The sequence below is a fragment of the Fundulus heteroclitus genome, chromosome 3 (assembly GCF_011125445.2).
Source record: "Fundulus heteroclitus isolate FHET01 chromosome 3, MU-UCD_Fhet_4.1, whole genome shotgun sequence".
Lineage (NCBI taxonomy): Eukaryota > Metazoa > Chordata > Actinopteri > Cyprinodontiformes > Fundulidae > Fundulus > Fundulus heteroclitus.
The window spans coordinates 23,087,711-23,101,938 of record NC_046363.1 but is presented as its reverse complement, the minus strand read 5'-3'; the positions used below and the strand labels follow the sequence as shown (position 1 = coordinate 23,101,938).

The 14,228-nt window shown below is 37.6% G+C and overlaps 1 protein-coding gene across 1 annotated transcript; it reads left to right on the top strand.

Annotated features, from left to right (window-relative positions):
• Nucleotides 1-1,387: 1,387 nt before the first annotated feature.
• Nucleotides 1,388-11,780, top strand: LOC105924447 (G-protein coupled receptor 20). Its single transcript, XM_036133367.1, is given in 8 exon segments — nt 1,388-4,305; nt 5,488-5,570; nt 5,573-5,773; nt 8,699-8,965; nt 9,089-9,333; nt 9,500-9,584; nt 10,872-10,997; nt 11,157-11,780. Coding segments are annotated over 8 exon segments (1,236 nt in total). The 5' UTR covers nt 1,388-4,271; the 3' UTR covers nt 11,352-11,780.
• The last annotated feature ends 2,448 nt before the right edge of the window (nt 11,781-14,228 follow it).

Sequence of the window (14,228 nt, the reverse complement as noted above, 5' to 3'; positions counted from 1 at the left end):
TGTGTACAAAATAAAAACTGGAAGACAATCTGTTGCATTTTCATCTTTGCCTGTTACCAGACTACTTTTTTAAACTATGACATCATTTATTGTCCTTCAAGTAGAGCTATACTCGAACCTCGGCTACCCTTACCGTTGTGTGTGAGTGCATTGTGAACCTATCTTTGCAGAATGTAAACACCACAGAGACTTCCTGTCTCAGCACCCAACGGAGGGCTGCCTAGGAATTTGAGGGAGAAAAATGAGAAGGCAGGGACACTGAGAGAGACCAGAGACTAAAAATGATGCTAAAACGAGAGGGAACAGAGGAAAAGGAGAATATGACGGTAAAATGACTGAGACTCAATTCAAGAATCTGAGGCAGAAGAATACAGAGATTTTTAATAAGCCGAGAAGTCATACAGTAAGAGATGATTGCATAAGAAAGACATTTCTTTCTACTCAAATTTGATGGTGGAATATTTTTTTTTTTTATTGCAGCTTTCCAGGATGAGACCAAAACCTAATAAAAGAGTGACTGACATACTGAGAAGAGGCATCAAATTTGGTTTAAACGGGAGAGCTATTTAAGGAAGAAAAGCTGCTCATGCCTATGAGCATGATTGCTGTTGAATCAAGAATGATGCTTCCGTGGACACTGATGAAGGACTTTTGACTTGGAAGGAAAGGACAACTTCATTAGGACAAAGCTTTGATGAGCCCGCAGAAACTCCATCTGTTTGAAAAATTGCTGGTAAGTTAACACCAACATGGAATGAACTCATCAAAGTATTAAAGTTAAGATTCCAACTGGAAATTAATCTAGTCAGAACTTGCAATTTAAATGTAATTTCCATGAGCAAGAAAATGCTCAGTTTGCTTTAAGGTGTTTTTTGTTAAAAATATAATCTGATAGATCACTGTGAGATTTCTGTGCTGCCATCTCACCCTTTGTTTCTCTATCTCTCAGTTTTTTTTTTCCGTTTTTCTTTTCTGTCTCTCAAGCAGTCATAACATCCATCCAAACAGGACTCCCACTCTGCTGGAGTTTATTTGGACAGTGTTTTGTTCAATCTGCCCCTAGTGCTTCTGTTTTCCTCTCAGTATCATTTGACAGTTACGTACGGTTAAGCAAGCAGTAATGTGCAGCATAGAATGGTTCGAAACAGAGGTTTACATACAATCGTCTTTCACAGGGATGTCATTCATTTTCAGCTTTAATGGGATTTTTTCTTGCATTGTTTTTTTCCCCCAGGATTGTCCAAAACATACAACTTTCATTTCAGAGATCAGAATTGGATGTCTGATTCTTTTGGGGTCTTTTTTCTACTCAAGGTTAAAAAAATATTCATAAACCCCTGATTATTAGCACGCTTTTAGCTTCTCAGGAAGTGTTGTCACTGCATTCAACAAGTTGAACATTATTTCTTGTTTGTGTCTCTGTGTTAATTGTGATTTCTGAGCGAATGTTCCATGAATATTTCATTAGCAGCATTACACAGTAAAGATTTGTGATTACATTTGGCGACAGTCCCTTGGCATCACCACACGCTTTTTCCACCCGTTGGCATGCTTTTCGTAACATTCTACGTTAATATTTGACCATTCTGAATAATCTGAACCATCTTGTGAAGTCTTCATACCACTGTAACATTGAAAGCATCCTCCCTCATGGCATCCTTGTGTTGTACTGAAGCAGCTCTGCTGGGGACAAGACGTGTCTAAAGAGTCAGAAAAATTGTCCAGAGCATCAATCAATCAACAGTTACCGTGGAAACGGTCCTCCACTCCGGTTGCCAGAAAAAAAGAAAAAAAAAGAACAGTCTTAAAGTTTTAATCCATTCTGGCCACCACCTGTTTGAACTGCTGCTTTCAGGGAAATGGTTTGTCAACACTTTCTATCCCGAAGTTGCTACCGTCTTGAACTTATTGACCTAAAACGTTCCTAACCAGTCAAATTTATTCTTCCTTCATTTCTGACCAATCTTCTGATTGGTGCAACTTTTAGGATTAGGCAATTTCTGGTTTCATGAATCCTTTATTCATCTTTTTTTGTGATCTCACTCCTGTATTCAATATTCAAAGTGGGTAATTATTTGTCATTAATTCAGAATTTGTTTCACTGGTCTGCTGTCAAAGGCCTAAGTCATGTAGAGCTGCAGACCTTTTCTTTGCTTGTCGTTCATCTCTGCAAGCTATTTCTGCAGCGGTGTTGCCATTTGCTTTCCGTTCTCTGTGTCTCAGGACCTTTTTCCTATGTTACTCAATTTAGCTGGAAAGTCAGATTGTTTTTAAGGCTACCGTGCTCCTGTGGGAACACTCAGTCCTTTAGAAATGAGTTCATACCCTTTCCTGATTTGTGCCTTCCCACAGTGTTATTGTGACGGACAGAGAATTACTAAGACCTTTTTATAGGGTATTTTGCAGCAGGTCTGTGCCTCTCTATAGAATGTCCAGTCAGTTAAGTTTCCCAAGTTCTACAAACATCAAATTTTAGAGCAGCAAAAAATTATCTGAAAAGGGTTTTGGTTTAAGCTCCTTAAGAAAATCATATTGCTATACCAAAATATAATTACAGAATAAAAATGTTCATGCTTATACCACAGCGTACAGTGCTTTGCATGAATACTCATACTGCTTAAATATTTTTACGTTTCTTGACATTACAACCACAAAGTTAAATGTTTAAATTGGTTGTTTGTGGTAGATGAGCAAGAGGTATTGCATAATTGTGTGTCGTACACTGCAGGGACACTATTTGTTGGACCACCATTACGCAGTTACAACAGCAAGTCTTTGAGGTATGCCTCCACCAGCTTTTCACATTTAGAGACAGAAACTGTTTTCTTGCTATTTTCTAGCTCAAGCTAAGTCATATTGGATGGAGAACATTTGTGAACATCAATGTTCAAGTCTTACTTCAGATTTTAAATTGGATTTAGATCTGGACTTTAACTGAGCCCAGCATGAATATTGTTGGATCTAAAACCCTCTGTTGGGACTCTGGTCCAGCAGAGCCACAACTTTAAGGTCATGTTCCTGCAAGACAGTTAACTTTTACTCGAATCTCAAGTCTTTTGGAGGATCTAGCTGATTTTCTTTTAGGATTACCCTTTTTCAGCCCCATATAATTCCCCATTTACTTTGACCACTCTCTCTACACCCACTTATGAGAGATGCATGATGACAGCTGGATGCCAACACACCACAATGTTTTTGGTGACGATGGGATTTTCAGGGTAACTTAGTGTTAAAACGATCATCTTGATCTAATTGGACCAGAGCAACTTCTTCCTCGTGTTTACTGCACTTTCATTTTCAAAACCAATTTTTCCAGCATGTGTTAGCCGTGTTAATGATAATGAGCTAACTCCACTATATATGCTGACTAATATCAAGTGGTGTTACTGTAAGAGTCCCATTAATTTCCTTCCTCGGTGCTAATGTTCTGTGGCTGGGATAGTTTTAGTTCTGATAATGAATAACATTATTCATGCCTCACCCTCAGCTGAGCATGTTATTCTCATTAGCCTGAGTAAACCATATTTTTTATCAGCTGGATGATATTCTGCTTTTTGTTGCATAAAAAGCATAAATAACTAATCACACTGAGCGTCTTGAACTGTGCTCTCTCTGGTTCACACAAGCAATTAAACCGCATTTGTCATGCAGGGACACGGACGTGATGGGCTGGCCCCCTGCCAGTGTTTGGTTGACATTCATGGAAATAATTAGAAGTAGCACAACATTTTGTCTTAACTATGAACAGATTTTCTTTCTAAAATGTCTTTCTATTTCTATGTTTGACTGTTTCATCCTGATAGTTAAATCATTAACCTCTGAGACATCAAAAAGCCCAGAGAAAGACTACATTTTATCAACAGTGACTTTATCACCAAGCTGTGAAACTGCTGAATGTAACACAATATGGAAATATGTAGTCTCTTTTGTCTTGTTATCATCATTGCTGGATGTTCTATTCTGAACTTTGCAAGTGTTGTATTCTGACTTCATAAAATAGTATATGTGACACAATAGCAGTCACAGGTTGAGCAGCTGTATTTATATTGATGGTAAAATTGTTCTGAAAGTGCACACCACTGATTTATTGCAAACTAATATCTTATCTAATCAAATTACATGGCACAAACCATGAAGCTGTAAATATCCTGTCAACACACAAACAAATTCTATTCAATTGCCTTTGGTTTATTTCAGTTGTAAGAACAATTTACCATCTCTCCTAATGGAAAATAAACACACACCGTCCAGCTTGAGCTCCAGGCTGAGTTATGCCAGCTGTACAGCAACTCTTACAGAACAGAAGTGGGTATTTTTGACTTACTTTAAGTGAGGTTAAACCACACAAATTGCCACAATTCAGAAGTTAGCTTCTTCTTTTTTTTCTAAGAGCTAAAACAATATTATGTTTGTCATTCTGATGTAAAATAGAAATGCATGTGCCCTCAACCCATGAGAGAAGATTTCTGCTGGCAGAAAAAGTAATTATTTATATAATAAATAGCTGCACCAAATAGCTCACATATTGCTTTTAAAGTGGCTGTGTCAGTGCAGTTGTGCCAAAAACAACAAGCAGTCTTAGGTCAAACACAGAGAGAGGACATGTCATGGCAGAAGAATGCAGAAAAAACTATTCCTTCTCCTCTGCACATCCAAAGATGCTGAATGCTAAATTACAGTGACTTGCAAAAGTAGTCATAGCCCTTGATGTTTTATCAATCTTTCACATTTTGTCTCATACCAACCACAACTTTTAATGTATTATGATTGTTTTTACTGCATTAGATTGTGAAGTGTAAAGCAAACCAAACAAAATGGTTACAAAGTACACATACAAATCTTAAAAGTGTGCTGGGTATTTGCATTCAGCCCTGCTGAGCCTACAAATTGATAAAATCACCTTTTGCTGTGATTACAATTGCAAGCCTTTGGGGATTGTGCTTGTGCTTGTACTTGTACAGATTTGTTTTGTGTTTTTGTTTGTTTGTTTGTTTGTTTGTTGTTTCTTTTTGCAAAATTGCCATAAATCTGCCAGGATGCATGGAGAGCTGTGAAAGCCAACTTTAAAAATCTTGGTATATTTCCCAATTGATTTTCCGTCTAAAATTGACATAAGCACATAAAATCCCATTAAAATACATAGAAGTTTTTGGTTGAAATCTGACAAAATGTACAAAAATAAATAAATAAAAAATAAAAAAAATAAAAAAAGGAAAAAAAAATTATGAGCTTTAGGAAACAGGTTTGCGCAACAGAGCAGCTGTGTCAGAGCAACATTTACATTGTAAACTTGTTTTAATCCCTTTTGTTGTAAGAGCTTTAAGTTTTTACTGTCAAGCCACAAGAAAGTAAAAAATGTATTGTGAAAAAGAATAATAGCCACTGAAACTTTGGCTCATCTACTGAGAAAATTATTGAAATATCATGAAAAGATATGTAGGCTGCTTTTTTACCACTGATTTTATTGAGTGTTTTTCTCGCTTACAGTTTCCACTTTATATCTGAGTTACCAGCGTCTCTGCCATCATCTTAACCCCGCCTTGATGCTGTTGATGTGGATCGTCACGTCCCCAACAAGATGAACATCAACAATACTGAATCCTGGTTTTCTATGAACACGTCATTTTCCACTCTGTCTATAACAGCCAGTCCAGCTAACAGGAGTGGCATGGGGCGATATCTTGAGAGACTGGCACATTTAGATGAGGGACTCTACAACGACTTCTACGGCCTCTGGATCGCTCTGATGGTCATAAACTCCGTCATTTTCCTGGTAGGAGGTTTCCACAAAGCTCTCCTCACTAGCTTCTTTCCATATTCAATCCATATTATCCAATTCTCTTCGCTTCCATCAATGCCTTGCAAAAGCATTCACATGGCTTGAACTTTCCCAGGTTTTGTCACTGAATAAAAATGTGAGCCACACTTTGCATGTTTTTAATACCGTTTACCCTTTTTTATACTGATACTATATACAATCTATTGCAAACAGCAACCTTTACAGACGATTAGTAAGCAAACAGACTTGATGCAATCTTTAGAAAGGAAACCTTTGACCACTGTATAATGTGATCCAATCTGTATAATGTGATCCAATCTGTGTAATCTGGTTGAATTTGACTTTGGAAAGTGCCTTGAGATGACATGTATCATGAATTTGCGCTATATAAATAAAATTGAAATGAATTGAATTGAAACAGCATCATGGACCCAAAAGAATACACAGCAGAGTTCAGGGATAAAGTTGTATAAAAGTTTTCAGCCAAACTGGGTTAAAAAGTATTATCCCAAAATTTGAACATCTCAGAGAACGATGTTCAATCTATTATGTTAGAAGGATAGGAGCATGACATAAGAGCAAACCTACCAAGTCAGGGCTCTCCACTTGTACAAGGGGGGCTTAGATTATTTGCACATACAAAAAATATTAACAACAATAGTATACAGTTAAAAACAACTGTGCAGGAAAGGTTAGGAAGACCCTAGGGTCTCATTAGACACCTCTCCTAAAACATAACACTTTACAGCAGCACATAAAGACAAGTCAGTATTAAATATACATCTTATGTACTATTTCTAATTAGCATAACTTTTAATTGTTTATCAAAAGAATACATTATAGTTATATATTGAAGAGCTGGTGGTAGTATATTCTAAATAGAAGTCCCTCTATATTTAAGTGTACTTTGCTTAACAGATGTACTACATAACGGTAAATAGAAGTAGAAGTAATAAAAGTATTTTGAATTATAAGAATCTTATGAAGATATGATTGACATGTAGCACCCCAAACACTATTGCAATATGTTATATGTGGATATATTAAACAATAATATAACGTCAATATGCAAGAATAGTTAATAAAATAACAAACTCATAATACCAATTGATTTGATAGTCTTTCTACAGACAAGTTCAGTATGTGGTTTCCAACGTACTATTTCATCAACAATAACTCCTAAAATTTTGGTTTGAGGCACCTGATTAATTCTGATGCCATCAATGAATAAATATATGTCTTCTTTATTGTATCTTTTGTTTTTTGTACTGAAAATCATAAAGTTAACTTTGGAGCAGCTACAGAGATTCATAGCTCAGTTGGGGGAATCTGTTGAGCGGACAATTATTAATCGTTCTACTCCACAAATCTAGCCTGTATAGAACAGCAGGAAGAAGAAAAAACTAGTGCAGCAAACATGTGTAGGAAGGCGGTCTGGTCAGATCAAAACTTAAACTTTTGGGCCCACATGCAAATTGCAGTGTGTGGCAGACGACTAGCACTGCACATCGCTCTGAACACACCATCTTCATAGTGAAGCATGGTGTGTTTAGGGTGATGTCCAGTGTTATTTGCCAGTATGGCAGCATCATACTGTTGAGATGCTTTAAATAGATGGGGTCAGAGTTGATGGCAAGATGGGTGGAGCTAAATTCAGTAGGAAACTCTAAGACAACCAGTAGGACAACAACCCTTAAAGGGGAAAAATCATGCAAATTCACTTTTTTTTCATTGTGTTGTGTATTTGGAGTCTCTAGGAGTGCAGAAAGAAAAAAAGCTGTTTTCTCTTATTTCTACTACATTTTTTGAACAATTACGTCACAGTGTTTGCTGTGGCGCTGCTAAACAAGGTCAGGGACTTCCAGCTTACATGTCTTGCAAATCAGCCATTTTTATTTCTCTGAGTGATGTTGTAGTCCAAGCTGAAGGATGCCAAAGCTACAAGTAGATAAGTCAAAATGTCCGGTTGCTCACTACACCATCCCCCAGCATACCACAAAAATGGCCGAATGGGTTGGAGTGGAATGTTCTGCGACCTGAAGGGGGGCGGGGTGTGAAGTGCCTTCTTTAGATTTAAAGAGACAGCACCAAAACGAGTTGTTCTCAGACGCACCTCAAAACAGGGGTAAAAAGGGTGGACATAGGGGTTAATTAACTCGGATTCGGAAGAATTCGGAACAAAGAATTTGGAACAAAGCATTGCATTTCCACTTTATATAGACCACAACTACATGGATTCAATGTGAAAAGGAAGCTTGGAAAGCATGATATGTCCCCTTTAACATCCAGCAAGTTGTTTGTAGGCTGCTGCTCTTTTTCCAGCATAAAATACCAAATGCTGTGTTCTGTTTCGGCAACCCTGGGAACTTTCATATGATTGGCTAAGGAACCAGGAAGTAAACATGGGCTTCATACTGCACCAAAGTAGTTTTGCATTAATTTTGAAAGGAGAAAAACTTGACTAAGACATTGTTGATGGAGTGATCTGATTGTCTATATGGAATGTTGCTTCCATCCAGGGTGACAAATGAGAATGATCTTAGTTAATTTTACGGTAAATTTCCTACCTATTGATCCTTCAAAATTGATGCTACCAGACTTCCCATCCAATCTGACTCACCTGAAGTTATTTTGCAATGAAGAATGAGCAAATTTGTGCAAAGATGGTCAAGTCAAATCCCGAGTGACTTACAACTTTAATCTGTAACTAAAGGGAAAGGTTGTTTATGATTTTTTTTACCCTTTTATATATTTAATTATTTTCAGATTTTATTTGAAAACTGATCAAATCCACTACACCTCTTGCATTACTGTATGTCGGTGTGACACATAAAATCACTGGAAAATTCACTGAAGTTTGTGGTTGCAACATGGCGAAGGATCTTTGGTGAAGCCCTTTTTTTCTCTTTTTTTTCCCAGGTGGGCATGGTGCTCAACACAGTTGCACTATATGTTTTTTGTTACCGCACAAAGCAAAAGACCACCTCGGTGATCTACACCATTAACCTTGCAGTGACAGACCTCTTGGTGAATTTGTCTCTGCTGACTCGTATATCGCTCTACTACAGCGGAGGAGCTTGTCTCACCTGCTCCTATCTGCACATCTTCAGTTACTTTGTGAACATGTACTGCAGCATCTTATTTCTAACCTGCATATGTGTCGACCGTTACCTTGCCATTGTTCAGGTGAGTTACAGCCACTTGTTTGGACTCAAGTGTTTGTCTCAGTCAATTTTCTAAAGGAAAGCGGTCCCACCTGCTAATCCTAAATCTAGATGTTTGAAGTTTCTTGGTTTGCTGTCTTTGCAGGTTGAAGCTTCCCGTCGTTGGAGGAACTCCAGCGTTGCCAAGCTGGTGTGTGTTACTGTATGGCTGTTTGCCATCGTGGTCACATACTCCTTTCTCTCCACTGCTTTCCAGCATACGGGCTGCTGCATCTCAAAGCTCCTCTTTCTCACAATCACGGAGTTCTTTTTGCCCCTTATTGTCATTATGGTCTTCACTCTGCGCATCATGTGGGCCCTAACGGACCGCCGCCTCATGCAGCAGAGCAGGTAAAAGGCAGATGAAGAATACAAAAAAATCTAGACTTTTTATCTATCAATTTACACACACAATCAAAATGAGTAAAAAAGCCAGAGGAAGAATTTGCTTCTAGAGCTTTTAAGACACTGATTGCATGGACTTGATTTCGTCACTTTTCTAATTGTGTTTCTTAAGAAAGAGAAGGAGAAGGGCCGTCCAGCTGTTGACAACTGTGCTGATCATCTTTACCATCTGCTTCACTCCTTTCCACGTCAGACAGGTGAGTCAGAGAAACACATCCATCCATTCATTATTGTCAGTATTTGTCATCTTGGGTTTTGTTCACTTGTCACTTTTAGGCATTTAATTATACACCAGAAGCTTTTGTTCCTGGGTGTTTTGCTTGATAATCCACACAACTTTGATAACTTTTATTTTTTCATATTTCTCTAATTTGCACAGTCAAAATTCTAGAAACAGCCTTATAAATATAGCTGAAAGTAGATATTTACATTAAGTGTATGAAAATGCACATTTCCATAACAGCAAGGCTATCTGTCTACTGTTTTGTTACAAATAATTGTGCTTGTCTGGCACACTTATCAAAAGACAGCATGGCAATAACACAGCTAAAATCTGTCGTCGTTCCATTTTCTTTCCATTTTCATGGAAAAGGAAGTTGTGCTGTGCTGCTGACCAACTTCTTTCATTTGGTGTTTTTTGGTGCAGTGCCACCACAGGCAAGGGGTTGAACATGTTAGTGAAAAAGTTTGCGTCGTTTGACAAAGTGCAGCATGAATGCAAACCGCACCAACTGAAAATGTGCAATTTGGTCCCCGATCAAACCAAGTCTACCGAACTATCAAGTGTGAGAATGGCCTTAATGTCTGGTTTCAACAGAAGATAGATACAGACCCACTAGTGTTTCTGTAAATGAACTCAAGAAGTTGTCAAACATTTGGATAAAATTATGCAAGAACCTCAAAGTTGGCAACAAAAATATGTAGTATCTCACCAACACGCCGATGATTAGTGATTATTAGTATGATTAGTATTAGTATCAGATTTTACAATGCTGCACTATAACTGTAACTACAACTGTAATAATTAATGTGCAATAACTACTGTGCAATTCTATTTAAGACACTGTGCAATAACTTGTGCAATATTACTGTTAAATAATCCTGTTTAATAAGCGACTTTAGCTGTATAGATATCTCACTACCTCACTGTTGCTCTTACCTGGTACCACTTAATGTAAAACGTCATTCCATTTGTATATAAGTCACCTGAGCGTACATAAGTCACCCTAAATATCTGCTTTATTTCCCCCGTACTTTATTTATTTATTTTTATACACTGTACATATGTGGACACACTGTATATATCTTATACCTTATGCACCTTTCCTCCTTTTGGCACCTTTCTTTTTGTTTATTAAGCCGATGTGTGACAAGTAAATTTCTCCACTGTGAGATCAATAAAGCCCTCTCTTATCTTATCTTATCATCGACCAGAACTGTATTCTGTGTTTTCCTGTTAATGGAATTGCCTTTTTGTTGTGTAGGTATTGTTGTACTTCTACCCTGACATGCCCCATCAAGTGATTGTGTACCACTTAACCGTCACTCTAAGCAGCCTGAACAGCTGTATGGATCCTGTTGTCTACTGCTTTGTTACAAATAATTTCAAGGTGAGTCAGGTTTCTGTCTTCCTCGCTTACCTTGTCCATCTTAACAAATGTGCTCGCTCCTTCACATCTATCCTTCCTTCAAATCACATGTTGTCTAACCATTGATCAGTCAATCACTTTGTTAGTTGCTAGATTATTTACCACTATTACTGTCCACAGGCCACTATGAAACATCTTTTCCGTCGTGCTGAGCCAGAGCAGACCAGTGGTGACATTGTCAGTATGCAGCACAGCTCCAAGGCCTCGGGAGGAACAATTAACCCCATGACCAGTAACAGGATCATGATGATCATGATGACCAGGATTCCCAGCGTACCACAGAGGGACATTTTGGAGAACAATCACACACCATGAAACTGTTCTAGCAAGAAAAGGTTGGCTTCATATTTGACAGACATGCCTGGTTTCTAAAACTTCAGACCAGTGAAAACACCTTCGGTGCATTTTGACCCTGAATCTTCAGCTCCGGAGTGACAGTAAAAACGAGTATCCTCAATATGAGCTCAACAACAAAAATATAAACCTAGTTTTCTGTAACCAACTACATGGTCAATGACAATGGACACAATTTGTTTGTGACTAAACTTTATCATCGTCCAGAGGAATCCCCGTCAACCTGTCCCTTTTTTGGGGGGATGTTTCTTCTAAGAAAGACTTCTCAAGGATCTTTGTATTACAGGATACATCATATAGTTTCATTAAAGTTTCTTCAGACATACTAAAATGTATCCACATCATTGCCATTCAAAAATAAAAAAAGTATTTGATTTGTATTTCTTTTACCAATGCTTCCTAAGTATGTTTAGATTTAAACCATGACTCTTCCCATAGCAGGGCTTGTTAAACAGTAACAGTGCTATGTAAATGTTCTTCAATCTGAAATGATAAGATTTACTGTTTAACAATAAACGCTAGTACATCTGTGACAAAAATAGTCATTACATTGACATCTTTTACGCAACAGATTTTAGAAATAGACAGGAACTGAAAAAAATGGACCTGTGAAGATGATCAAAAATGCCATTTTGATACCTTGCATTCTTTTATGTATTGGTCATCAATCTTAAAACTACTTTTTACAGTAAACAAACATGGTCAGGTTGCAGTGGTCAAGCATATTTTTGAATGGGTTTCATGTAAAAAAAATATTTTACAGATATTGATTAAAAAATCATTAGGGAATAATATGCACTGTTATACAGCATAGGGTTATGGGATCATGACATGTTTGATACAATTAATGTTTTCATTAATAATTTTTCTATGGTATAGTGAATAATTATAAGGTTCTATTTTATCAACTGAGCCAAAAGGCAAAGCTCTCTATTCAGCAGTTTATCTACATTTCAGACTTAAGGTGAATAGCCTAAAAAAGAGAAAGCAACCAGTGAGTGGCAGGTGTGTGGAAAAAAATACCTTGATGACATCATAGGTCAGAGGAGAACCACACATTACAGCCTATGAAGGTGAAACACTATCTCTGGGCATCAAAGTTGGAAAAACATTTCCAACGTTCAGGTGGGAGGGTCAGAATTCCATGTAAACAGCATGAGTGTATCCATCCTCCCTTGAATCAACAGTTCAGGTTGCTGCTGGTGGTGTAATGGTGCTAGGGGCAGAGTGTACCTGCCTTTTAATGGCCATCTACAGCAGGTTAATGCCCCATACCACGAATCTCAGCTCATTTCAAATTGGTTTCTTCAGAATGATAATGATAATTCCTTGTACTCCAGTGACCTCCACAGTCACAAGATCTCACGCCAGTAGAGCACCTTATGAATGTGGTGTTGTAACAGTTGCATCAAAAATATGCTGCCAACCACTCTACAGCAACTGTGTCATGCTATCATGTCCATATGGACCAAAATATCTGACGAACGCTCATGACACCTTCTTGAAATATGCCATAAAGGTGGGATGTTGTAAAGGCAGAAGATGGTTCAACATGGCACTAAGGTGTACCCAGTTCCAGTGTTTCACCCACACACATCACACATCTTAAAATCTGTCGTGTCTGTTCATTTTCTCAATGGGTGAGATAGATAGATAGATAGATAGATAGATAGATAGATAGATAGATAGATAGATAGATAGATAGATAGATAGATAGATAGATAGATAGATAGATAGATAGATAGATAGATAGATAGATAGATAGATAGATAGATAGATAGATAGATAGATAGATAGATAGATAGATAGATAGACGTTTCGACACCTATCCAGGAGTCTCAACCGGTAGTTGGTGTGCTGCTGTTTTTACGGACATGGAGGCCATTCCTGCCAGGTGCATTCTGAGTGAGATGCATATCAATGGAGACGTTGACATGGACAAAAGTAATCGGAATAAAGGGCCGATCGGAATAAAATGCGTCTTGTAAACAAGCCAATTTGATTATTATCATCGGATTAAGCTCAATCGGAATGCAGTTGTATTCTGAATGAGAGGGGTGGTTTATGGCAATTGATGATCTGATCAATGTGCATATTAATACTTGTCAGGCTCAAGTTATTCCGAATGTGGCAAACTGACCCGAGTGCGCCCAATGTATTTCCGCATTGGTGAGGAGTGGAAATACGCCGGGAAGCAAAACTGTCAGGGCTCCCAATACAACCTTTGTGTTCGAAAAAATAAAAGAGCTCAAAATTGTTGCTTAGTCAGTAGGATTTCAACTGTAATAAGAAAATTGTGCAAGTCCATTCTGGGTGCTCGGAATACAAACAAACTTGTATAGTAGTGATTTGTTTACTATTTTTGTTGTTTAGCAAAGATGGAAGTACTTCTTCTGTGTTTTTTTTAGGGGAATTTGATAACTGCCCATGTCAGAGTGGTTATATTGTGAAAAAATCCAGATGGATAAGGACGCAAATTATGATTAACTGATTGTGTGCCCATATAAACGGTACAATCTGATTATTTAATCCAAATATATTTTAATCTGATCGTGAAATTTTGTGCATGTAAACATAGCTAATGATTTGTATCCGCATAACTGAGAATTTGCATAGGCATAGATAGACATTATTCATCCCAGGGGAAAATCAAGAATAAAATTAAAATTTAAACTAAAATCAGTTGTTAACACAGTAGCTACTATAAACAGTGCAATGTTGATGCAAAATCTGAGACAATTAGATGAAATCATACAGAGAGATTGGTCAAAACGTTTTCAATCAAAAGAAACTCAACAGATTGCATTGAATCATTGACTTCCTCCTGAAAGTGCATAT